The sequence below is a fragment of the Parus major genome, chromosome Z (assembly GCF_001522545.3).
Source record: "Parus major isolate Abel chromosome Z, Parus_major1.1, whole genome shotgun sequence".
Classification (NCBI taxonomy): domain Eukaryota; kingdom Metazoa; phylum Chordata; class Aves; order Passeriformes; family Paridae; genus Parus; species Parus major.
The window spans coordinates 23,686,973-23,699,306 of record NC_031799.1 but is presented as its reverse complement, the minus strand read 5'-3'; the positions used below and the strand labels follow the sequence as shown (position 1 = coordinate 23,699,306).

The following is a 12,334-nucleotide window of genomic DNA, read 5'->3' as shown; positions in this document are numbered from 1 at the left end:
CAAGAAAGAATAACCACCAGTAGATTCTTATTATGCCCCTAGGCTTGTGTTGTAGCATTTTCTATTTGTAATACTCAAGCTCTGTCTGGATCTATGATGCCATTATTTAGAAAACATTAAATATGATCTATGGTAAGTCTTGGGGAAAATGCCCAAATAGAAGAGGATATTCTCTATGGGCTTCCAAGAAACAAAAGAGAAAGACTTGAGTGACTGCCTATTTCAAAGAAAGCCTAGTCAGTCTTAACTTGTCAGTAATGACAGCATTTGCAGGCAACACCCTGCAAATGATTATAAAGCATTTAGACAAAATTTGAACTGATTTTTAATTACATTTTCATTCACAGACGAAGTACAGTGCTGAAAAAGCTATCACTTTGCATATAGTCATAGTTCAGAATTTAGCAGTGGAAATATACTTTTTAAGTAATTAAAAAACTTTAAAAAAGAAGTAAAAGGCAGAATGAGCTACCCTTGAAGTGTTTCGTAGCTCTGGGAGAAAACAGATTAAGAATGCATCTCCAATACTACAATATATTGCTAAATACTGGGTACAGCAACAATGCAATTTGGCTTTGATAATTTTTCAGTTAATACCAAGGATTCTATTAGCCGAAAAAAAATAAATTAAGAAATGTAGACTAGATTATACAGCTTGCAAGCATCTTCTTACAAAACATATTTACACCTTGGCATCAGGGGATAAGAACTGTATCTTTACTCCCAGCAGCTTTTCAGCTTAATGAGATGAACTGGGAGAAAAAAATTACAGTAGTACATGAAAAAGCCCAACATACCATTACTGAAACTAAAAGCTATGCCAATTCATTCCAGTTGCAGACATTTCTGCCCACCTTCCTCCATCCCAAGGTTATGTACTTAGGACTAAGCTGCGCAGTTCTTCCATTTATTCCTCCCAGAATAGCACATAATGAATGATCCCATTCACCATGCAGCACCTTAATCTGAGACCTTTTGAATGCGATGAACACAAAGGTGATGCTATATATAGATTTCACAGAAAAGGCATCAAGACTTTTTTTTTTTCTGTGCCAGTATTCAACTCCCCAAAATTATCATCTGTCATGAATATCATACTGAAAAATTTTATACTTACCATTAGCTACATATGTAATCTTGCACAGAATGTTGTCCCTGCTTATTTCCTTGTTGCCCTCTGGTGGGCTTACTAATGTCTGACAAATCATAGCAATATTTATTTTGGCACGGACACAGCGATTGTTCAGCTGCCAAAAATATGAAACATTGTAAGCTTTAAATGAAACTTATTTCAGCATACTTGAGCATGAACATTTTTTCATCACAAAGTCTAATACACTCTAAAAACAGTGTTTCTGAGAGTCTATGTTCTAGCATTTACATGGATGTAACATGAAAGTGAATAAAATGAAAGATACGTGGTGGATGGGGAAAGAATCTAAAATGTCTGAATCTAAAGTTTCAGTTTGCTTAACACATTATAAGTAAGTTACTTCAACAGTTGTGACAAATCAGTAAAGAAACACCTCAAGAATAATGTATCAGCATTTACAAATATCAGTTAACATTTCCCTTGAAAGGAGGCTATGGAATAACAATCCAAGGAAAACAATCATTGCTATTACCTGGTAGAACCAAGGCAAAACTGTAAAATGGAGACTTAACCCTATCTACAATTATACAAATTTACTCTTATATATGACAATATTATAGAGATATTGATTTATTCCATACAAAATAACTTAAGTTGTTTAAAATGTTTTCACATCTCCAGAAATTTTGCTTCCATTCTGCTGGAACACCCTAGATCTGCCAACTGAGAGATAAGGCAGAAAAACTTTTGGCTAAGAATGCCTTCATCAAGTAATTTTATCACCTGGTTTAAATCAACTGTATTTTTGTAAAAATCCTCCATCTTCCTCACACTAGCACTGCAAATGCATTACCACAGAACAGAAAAAAAAACACTTTAAAAGCAGAACTTCACAGATTCAAAATAATACTTACAGGAGCACTGTCATGCTCTACAGAGAAATTGCACACAATCCATGTTTCTGGATCATTTTCACTGAATGCTGGTATCTTTCTAATGGCAGACAAATACAGCACATCCCTTTGAGAGGCCGGCCACACTCTCTGCAGAGAAATACCTTAAGATAAGTTTTTCCAGGTTTAACTACCAGCCTTAGTTAAAATTAAAAACCAAGCAAGGCAGAGCAGGTCAGTTACATTATTAATGTAAAGCATCTTCAAGTTAGTAGTTTCATTCTGCAAACTGGAGGAGAACATAGCTGTTGTAAATAGACAACAGAAATTTCAGGTTGGCTACACTTCATACGAAAAATAATAAGCCAAAACTTCAAGGCCTTTGAAATGCAGAGTGCCCAAATGCAATGAACTTTTCAGTTAAAAAAATAGGAAGAGTTACCCTCCTGAACCCTCAACCTCAGGTTTGCATTTTAGTTAATTCTTGTAAACTACAAACTAAACTAATGGTTAGGTGTATAGGGATGCATCTACAGATACTTATGTCTACAGAGAAAATGAGAGAGAAGGGATGTATTTAAAACTATTACTACTTCAAAAAGCTACTACTTTAGTAAGACAGATATAGCAAACCAATATTATCCAAGAGAAAGTTTCAGAAGTGAAATGTGTGACAAAATAAGAAAATAGATAGAACTTATTTTCCTGACACTCAATAAGAGAAAAAAGTTCTGGCTTTTGCCATCACCAGTACAGATGACACAACTGTCTTAATCCAAATGATGAGTCCTCTATTAAAGAGGTTTTAATGTAACTGAACTACTGGTAAAATTGTCAAAGAAAAGTATTTTTTTAATGTCTGAATATACTAATAATTAGAAACAGACAAGACTAAGGATGACTATGCACATTTTATTCCAATTTATTCCAGTAGATTTTTTAGATCTTTACATTTCAGTTGTTGGGTTATAATTCAAATGAACATTTTTAGAAACTGACAGCAGAACCACTTTTGGGGAAAAAAACAATTAAGGTAAAAGAATAATTAAAAGCACTTGCATTATCAGGAGGTATGTCAATTAATTGTGGTGAACGGTAACATGCAATTTTGCAAAAAAACCACCAGATACAGTGGTGTAGGTTTCTTCCTTGTAGTCAGTGGTGATTTATTGCTTTTGTTTGCTTTGGATAACTCTGGCCTTGCTGGCAGTGATGTAATTGTGAGATTAAAAGCAAGCCTCACTTGCTACTACCAGCTCTATCAGACACATGCAGAACCAATTATGCTCTCAAGAAAAGTTAAAAAAATGGATGGAAGTTGGAGTTTAATACACAACTTGTTCTGTAATATTGTCCAGAAAAAGTATTTTAAGTTGTTAAGCCAGTAAAGCATTCAGAATATTGGAACACGCATGCTTCAGATGCCTCAGTAAGGTATGCAAATGAATTGTTATTACCTTATGTGTCTGGTAAATGATGATTGCGTTATCAGCTAAATTTTCCACAACATGGAAATTTTCAATTGTTGCTAAAAGAAGGAGGGGAACAGGGGGGAAGAGGGAAGGAAAAAAAATCCATCAGTGAACAGTCACAGACAATAGGACAATGCTGTAAATACTATTCTTGCTGATGAACCTGGAAAGCTGAAGAACCAATGACTTACTTTCCCAGTCATTACGAACATCAACATTCCAGAAGTAGTGGCAAACTTCATGCCCTGTTACCCCTTTAACAGCATGGGTTGCTTTCAAAGGATCTAGAACTATTCCGTTCTCTTCCACTTCTCGTCTGTATACCTAGAGTCGAACACAAAGAAAGAATGTAGAACAGAAACTGTCAAAACTGTTCATGTTTTAATTGTTTAACTTTTATCAGTTTAAAAAAAACCCAAACCAGCAAACCTAGAAGATTAACATATGATTAATTTGCCACAAAAGTGTTCTCTGGTAACACCAATTGAAGACATTCTTAAACGGTAATTCACATTAAAATACCAGTACTTTAAGGTTTCTACTCCAAAAATGACTAAGCTATCTTATTCATCACTATCCACATGGATTCATAAGCACAGTGGAGAAGCCAACACTGTAGCTTGTTACTCCTGTTATTTTTGTACACATTAGAATTTACACATTACTTTGATATCAAGCTTTAAGTAGGAGGGAATGAGAAAGGAGTCTGCAACGATTAATCTGTTGCAAGAGTTACACAGAATTTTGTATGAATAAATATATTAGAAGCCACAGTTCTCATGGACCCCAGTCCCAACCTAAACAATGGTACTCCCAGAGAGAAGTTTCAATAGCATAAATTGCTGATTGATAATATCTCCAGAACTCATAGAATGATGTAGGTTGGAAAAGACCCTTAAGATCACGGAGTCCAGCAGTGAAGGTACAAATGTGCACTGGAATAATCTGTATTCACAGTGTATCATCTTATACAAATTAATCAAATCTGAAACATTTACCTTCATTTCTCCTTCTTCTACCACTAGCTGCCAATTGGCATCTCCTCCTACATCTTGCAAGGAATATGTCATGTGGTTTTGTACCATCTCTTCCACCTGTAAACGAAAAAAAACCCAAGCATTTTTAACTCATTCCTTCCATCTTTTTGGGGAGATACTGTACTGCAGTGGAAGTCACAAGTTAATACTTCAATTCCTGCGCAGGAGCTGAATTTGAATGAGAGAGCTCTCTGTTAGGTTAGTAACAAGGAAATGATGCTGGCCTTTGGAAACAAAAGCCAAAATCTTGATTCCAATTCCAACTTTGCACTCTGTGGGTACTTCCTATCTTGCCTTTGTGCCTTTAAACTGTCAAACCTCATCACTCCTACCTAAAACAGCTCTTTATTTCAGCAGATAGAAACAAGTACCTCTAAATGGAATTGCAATGCACTGTAAGATATTCACTGAAGAGCATTTAAAAAGCTCAACAAAGGCAGGGGGTTAGGGAGGAAGACTGACAAGCTCTGAAAAGCAAATGCATATCAAAAGTCATTGGAAGAGCAGTCAAGAAAACAGCCATAAGCAAAGCATGCCTGCTCTTTTTCAGTGGCATCTTTACACAGTTGACATCTAGAAAAAAAACCAGAAATGCCTACACACTCAAAGGATTATGATGGTACAGAGATTCTATAATTATCAAATGTTCATTTAAAACTTATTTTGCTAGCAGCTGTGCCTTTTTTTTTACAGCCAAATATTTGCTATATTTTTATCAAGCTATGTGAGTATTATGCATGAAAATGGATACTCGGACAGGAAGATGATGCTTATTTTAGATCTAATATATTATTCTGTTTCTTTGGTTCCCCCTTTTCCAAATGCCCCAAATAAAAACAGAAGCAAAATCATAGGGTATCCATTGCTGTGTAATGCTTTAAATATTCAAAACACTGTAACAACTTTTTTCCACTTAAAAAAGAGATGACTACGAAGACTTATCACAGCAGCACGTCCACATGATTCAAAGCATTTTCCTGAACTACTGGAAATATCCTTTTTTTTTAAAAGGAAAAGCACTACAAACAAAATTAGTTAATTGACCAGTACAAAGATTAGTTGAAGTGCACAATCACAAACTGTCTGAACTCTAGGGTGCTTTTGTACAACTTACAAAAGTATGAAGCCTAGTGTGCAGTGGAATATGTAAAACATATTTGAGCAAGTATGAAAACAAGTAGAAAGCAAAATTAGTAACAATTAATCTTTTTTTAATTGATACAGAATTGAACAATATTATTTACTTTTAATTCAAGGCAGGAATTTTGTTTGTACTATGTACTGAACAGGCAGTACACTTAAGACCAGAAAGAAAAAGGCAACTGAATAACATAAAACTCTAGAATTACAGCATGAATAAACAAAATCCATTGGACGAAAATCCTAGCTTGTCTTAGTTAAACTAAGCATGGACTTCTCTAGACAAGGAAAAGTTATCAATCCAGGTTTTTGGTGCTTTGGTTTTGAGTTTCAGTGAACAAAAAGCACCACCAAGATTTATGTTTCAGCTTCTAGACAAGACAACTTTTGCTGCCAGTCACTAACCAAGTTTCCTCCAAAAGTTTCTTCCTTTTTTCCCAGTGAAACAATAGCAATAAATTACAAACCAGGTAAGAATGTGGGCTATTTAAATATTCAATTTATTAGCTCTAGGTCACACTTCTGTAAGAATGGAATCCTTGCCATGCTTTCAACATTTGCCATTACCTTCAGGCCTCTATGTATTTTCTATCCCACCTCTAAATTTATTAAGTACAAAGCTATGCTTTATGCATTTACTTTTGTCTTTTGATACTTTTTGATTTATGTAGTAAATGCAAAGGGATAATGGAAATACCAAGTAAGGAAGAGAAGGAGGCAGCCACAGGAACACAATTTAAATAGACTTCTGCTTCACCAGGAAATGCAGTACCTACACAAGTTGCTTGGGCACACTGTCTATACAAATTGTATTTAGTATATGCACTGGTCACCATCTGTCAACCTGCACCTATTTCAGAGGCACAGTCAAGATAAAAAAATTCTCTCTCACCTGAGAGGCTCTCTATTACTTCTGGGTTCCTAGCTAACAAGAATGGTCTGCAAAAATCCTTGCAACCTGTATGCCATACAGCCTTTACCTGAACTTTGAATGGCAAGTTCTTCCTCTCAAAGGGCCTAAGAACAACTCAGAACCTATTACAAAGCTGATAGATCTTTAAAAGAAAGTGATCTGAACTCCCACTCAACTGGCAGAGACAATGCCTTTCTTAAGGGCACACTTAAGAAACAGCTCCCATCAGAATACATGTTTCTATGTCTCAGTCTTAAAAAACAGGGTTGCAAGTTGCTACTTGACATTTTAGTGATAAAATTGGCTTCATTCACATAAAGTCTTGGAAAATAGTTACATTTATTAAGAATCAAGATATGAACTTGCCTTCCTAAAGCCAAATTGTCAGCCTGGGGACAGAGGCAAATTTTTAGTACATTTTTTAATGAAATCCACAGCAGATAGAATGAAAAGGTTTGCATCATGCTCTCTGTTGTCTTGTTCAGTAGAACTGAAACTCCAGAGCAGGTGGAGTGACTTGTTAATAAGGCAAAAATTTGTTTTAGGGAAAATACTTGGAGGGTGGAACTGCATGTGGGGATGGATATTCATACTTTCTAAAGTGAGTCCACTAACTTGAAACTGGATTAGGAGGCACTTCATATTAACTTTCATGTAGTATAATCCATGCAGCAGGCAAAAAGAGCAACTTCACTCCTGATCCTGATACTTAACCATCACCACGATTGTGATAAGGACCTGGTCCACCTCAGGTTTGTTTTTAAGTGACCAATTCTGCAGTCACAGTGGTGCTCTAAAACTCAGCTTTATCATATGAATGCATATGAATAATATGAAACATGAGATGCTAATACAGGCATAGATAAGGTGAAAATATCTTGGCAAATATGAGTTTCCCCTATGCTGTATGATCTCTGTACCCACAATCTGACAGAGTACTAGCTCCCATCTTGGCAATCAAACTTGCTTTCTATTATTTATTATTCCCCTACTTTATTATCTCCTCACTTTACTACCCCTCCAAAGAAAAAACAACTTAGAAAACTAACTCAGCTACTGGAGTACTGGTAGATGAGCCTATCGCTGCTGTACAATAGGACTTGCATACTTTTTCCATTTCAGTAAGTTCAGATTTCAGAAATAAACTGACTGCAAAAGGTCTTGGAATATTAGTCCACTAGGCTAGTCCTTAAGTGTTGGTCCTGCTCATGAAGCTGGTAGTAATGTGTGCAGGTAATAAAATTACAGGCTCTGCTAAAAAACAAACAAATGAACAGAAAACAACAAAACAAACAACAACAAAAAAAATCCTGTTTGGAAAAAAAAAAAAAAGAAAGAATGGTTGTAGCTTTTGCTAATACTTTAAAAAGCCTCCAGAAGAGCAGATCCCAGAAGGAAGCTCCAGATTCACCATCACATATGGAGCACAGAAGGAAAGAAACAGCATGAATAACATATCTGAACTAGTCTTTTAGTCTTTTTGGAGACTAAAAAGCAAAACCTTACCTAATTCTACTCTAAACTATCATCTCCCTAGTAAGCACCTAAAGTAATTTTGTACATTACTGGAAGATGTTAGTATTGCAACACTAACATATTCAGGATGTCAGACTAAGTTTCTGAAGGACAAGTGAATATACATAAACTCTTCAATATGATTTGTCATACCCACAGTCTTGTTCTCAACATGCTTAATGGCCTTTTGGTAATCAAACTAGTCATATAGGTAAAAAACAGTAACAGTGAACTGTAAGATTCAATGTATTAATAACATTACAAATAAACACTTCAGACAAAAATCAAACCTTGGATTTAAACACAAGAAAAACTATTCAATCTGAAGCAAAGAACCTCTCCAGCCTCTGTAAAACATATTCTACTTTCATTATAACTAGAGATACAAAATTTTCCAACTATAGGCATTTTTATTAAAGCTACTGAAGTAAACCAAATAGTTTCACAAGATTTGGGCCTCTGCACAAGTGGTATGCATGCAAGCTGTACGTAAAGAAAGACAACCATTTAGTATAGGAATAGAGAACTCCTTTGTTTGTCTCAATGTACTAGTTTAAAGCAAGCAGTGATTGACGTAACAACAAAAAAAAAAACCAACAAAACAACAAACCAGGTTCTAGAGAAGAGGATGAAATAGAGCAAAGATATGCAACCCCCACTTGACACATCAATACAGTACCTGGGCGCTGAATCTGTGAACATCATCAGAGGCACTGACTAGATCAATGGAAGACATGGAGGAAGAGCGACTATAGGGCTACCAGAGACAGACAAAGAAAAAACCAAGTAATCAGAACAAAGGCACAACAGAGCATTCAGTACCAACTTGCAAGCACAAGATAATGAAGAAAAGGAAAACAAAAGCACCATAAGCAGCAAGCACAGCAGCAAATGCTTATTTCATGCACCTATTATATATTATGCTCCCAGTGTAGCCCTGACAGGAGCACAATGTTTCCAGTAACATTAAAAAACAAGTCAATGGATTCTGATACAACCAACTGGTTTTTTTTTTTTTAATTTTTAAATTTTTTTAAAATAAAACCAGTTCAATGAATGTGGGTGAAGGTATATTGAAAACGCTGGAGTTAGCCAATTGGAATTTTTCCTTTTTTTTCTGCCTGACAAACCTGATACAAATAGAGAGGATTCTAAATAGATTCTCAAATCAGTACTTTTGAGCCAAGACAAAAAGCAGTCCTTCTTCAGTTCCAGCTACTTTTTTTGAAAATAAGTAGGCCACTGGAAGTTACTAGAAACACCAAAAAAATCTCACCTACCCATATAAAATGTTACATAGAATCAGCACAGACCAGCCCATTATTCTTAGAAGATCAGGATAAATATCTTACTGTTTGCACAAATCGATGAGTCCCCACAGCAGAATACGCATCTCCAGAAGGTAAGGATGTTGGCCAGTGTAATCTAACCTTTTCGCTTTGGGACTGCAACAACATAGGTTTAATTATTATTAGTCAGCTGCTACGGGGTGGACTGTGAAACAAAGTGAGTCATGCTCAATCTACATAGTGCCAACAACAACTAATGCTGTCCATGACAGGCATGAAGCTGTCATCCCACTGGAATTCTCAGTGAGTGGGCCTGAAGACTGAATTCATCCAAACTTCAAGGTGTATTTCTGAGTTAAGGAAAACACACTGGCAGAACTAAAAATCCATGTAGTACTATCACAGTCACTCAAACCCTTTACTCTTTGCTAGGAGATCCCAACATAAGGTAAATTCTTTTGGATACTACAGGTCCACTAGAAAGTCTTTTAAATCTCATGTCATTGTTATTCACTATATTCCTAAGCATAAAGTCTTTAAAGACAAAGGATGTAAGACTTCGTTATTCCATCTCATTTTATAAGCTACTATACTTTCTCATACTCTGTGTGTTTTCTAGAATGCATCTTATCCCTTTGATACTTGTCACTGAAGTGTATTCAAGAAATGAGTTAGTGAAGTAGCCAAGCAGAACTATGTCTTTGCTATTCCATATATCACTAAAGTAAAAAGGAACTTCGGACCAATTATTACATTTTGAGAGACAGCTGTAATATTTGATATTTTTATTTTAAAAGGGCAGCAGTCACATATAGATAATTTTCATACAAGACATTTATTTAGGAATTAGAAACTAGAGACACTCAATAAACTTAGCATTTACACAGTTCTTTTCTAGACAAGCTATATCTAGAAGTTACTTTCCCAAAATCAGTATTAAGCAATATTTTGTTGTAAAAATAGGAAGGGAAATTCCCTGATCAGTGTTAGAATAAAATAACTAGAGCTTCAGGAGATACCCCTCAGAACAGACTGTAAGTCAAAGAAGTCTCTCAGGAAGTGCTCATCATTAAGACATTTTTCAAGTTTTAGTACCTGTTCCTCCATTTTATCCTGTCTATCGAGAGCAGCTTCAACAGCATCAAAGAATTCTTCTTCATTAATCAGACTATTAGGACCCTCCTAGAGCACAAGAAAAAACTAGTTAAAAATTCTGGAGACATAAAAGTTACACTTCAATTTAATATTAGAAATATATATTTATATTTCATGTATAACTGATGGAAACAAATTTCTTCTACAGATCTCAACATTTTCATCAATATTCTTGGATTACAAGTTCTCTGAAAATCTTTTCTTGTTAAAGGAAGTGTCTCCCTCTAAAAACAATTTAATGATAGTGGCATAAAGAAGAAAAAATCCCAGGAAACTGAGTAATAGTGTCAGTATGCTTTAACACCAAATGTAGGGTTGAACTAATAAATATCTTCTCCTGAAAATGTTTACAGGGTCAGTAAAGTACATCATTAACATAACTGTGTAGTTATTACACAAGTATACAAGTATTACAAGTATTTCAGTGTAAAAGTGCTTTAAGGCATTGATACTCAGGTATGTGTTCAAAAATACAAAGGAAGACAAAATTTTGGGGATCTCTATTGAAAATTCTCAGAAATAACAGTTTAACACTAAACAGCTGGTAGAGTTAAGTCAAGGACTGAAAATGCTGGTTTATTAATTAAAATGGTAATTTAATAAAATTAGCTTTACTGCTTTTACTGTATTGTAAAACAACCTAGTCTTGCAAATTAAAACCCCCCAAAACTGTATCAGCAGTGACACCTGGAAGAAGCAGCTGGATTCATAACCTAGTAGACAAAGTCCAACTTAATTTTATTCTTTAACACTGCATGTCTCAGTGACAACAATTCATCTAATGTCAAGTATCTTAAATATCTGTACAGTATTATTTCTCAGGCTATGACTTGAAAGTAGAAAATGTATTAGATTAATACACATGAAATGGTCTAGCTTACTTTACTACAGGTGCATTAGCTTACATTAGTGTGGATGCCTCTTCTGTGGAAGTGTTCAGTGCCAGGTTGGATAGGGCACTAAGCAACCTAGTCTAATGGGAGGAGTCCCTGCTCATGGCACGGAGATTGGAACTAGATGATCTTTAATATCCCTTCCAACCTAAACCATTCTACAATTCCTCTTCAAAGCTGGTTTATGCATCTTAGGATAGAACTGAGGATACCTCATTGAGGAGAATGCTGATGAAATGCAATTTAATGGAAGAAAGGAACTTAAAATCTGAACATGAAAAGAAGGTATTTCAAGTGGCAGTGACAAATTAAAAATCAGTTCAAGTTAAACTTCATCTTCTAGGACTGTCAGAGTTTTCATATTTTTGCTTTACTTATCTCTACAGCTGAACAAATAAAAAGGGAAAGTACAATTACATATAAGTGGTATCAAATGTATGAGAAAATAACAAAAAAAATCAACAAAATTATCTGTAAGAAACATACTTCAGACAAAAGCAAAGCATCAAAGGTAAAGATATACTTCCACTCAAGAAATTAAAGACAGATTCTTTATACAATTTCATTTTCCAGGGTGAAAAAACTAAGTGTGGCATGAACACACTTGTAAATCACACTTTCACTGGCTTGTGAAACTTCACTTTCCTCCCTAAGAAACAACCCAGTCTTAAAAGTGTACTGAGTTAGTGTAGCAAGATTTTGGTAGCTTTAGTGGCTACAGGGGTGGCTTCTGTGAGAAGCTGACAGAAGCTTCCCCCATGTCCAACTGGGACAGTGCCAGCTGGCTCTAGGATGGACCTGCTGTTGCCGTTGCCCAAGGCCATGCCCCCATCAGTAACTATGGCAGCATCTCTGGGATATTATATTTAACAAGGGGGGAAAAAAAAACCACATGCAACTGCAGCTGGAGAAGAGCATAGTGAGAAAAAGAGCT

At 35.5% G+C, this 12,334-nt stretch overlaps 1 protein-coding gene across 5 annotated transcripts in view; it reads right to left on the bottom strand.

Moving 5' to 3' along the window:
• CERT1 (ceramide transporter 1) overlaps window positions 1–12,334 on the bottom strand; it is a 79,718-nt gene that overhangs the window by 4,302 nt on the left and 63,082 nt on the right. For 3 of the 5 annotated variants that reach the window (XM_015652263.2, XM_033520313.1, XM_033520314.1), the window contains 8 exons: window positions 10,448–10,534; window positions 9,416–9,508; window positions 8,743–8,820; window positions 4,457–4,552; window positions 3,650–3,782; window positions 3,444–3,514; window positions 2,008–2,136; window positions 1,118–1,247 (listed from right to left, as the gene is read on the bottom strand). In XM_015652263.2, coding sequence (XP_015507749.2) covers window positions 1,118–1,247; window positions 2,008–2,136; window positions 3,444–3,514; window positions 3,650–3,782; window positions 4,457–4,552; window positions 8,743–8,820; window positions 9,416–9,508; window positions 10,448–10,534 — 817 coding nt within the window. The remainder of the gene's footprint in view (window positions 1–1,117; window positions 1,248–2,007; window positions 2,137–3,443; window positions 3,515–3,649; window positions 3,783–4,456; window positions 4,553–8,742; window positions 8,821–9,415; window positions 9,509–10,447; window positions 10,535–12,334) is intronic. The other 2 variants (XM_015652264.3, XM_033520312.1) reach the window with 2 other exon arrangements.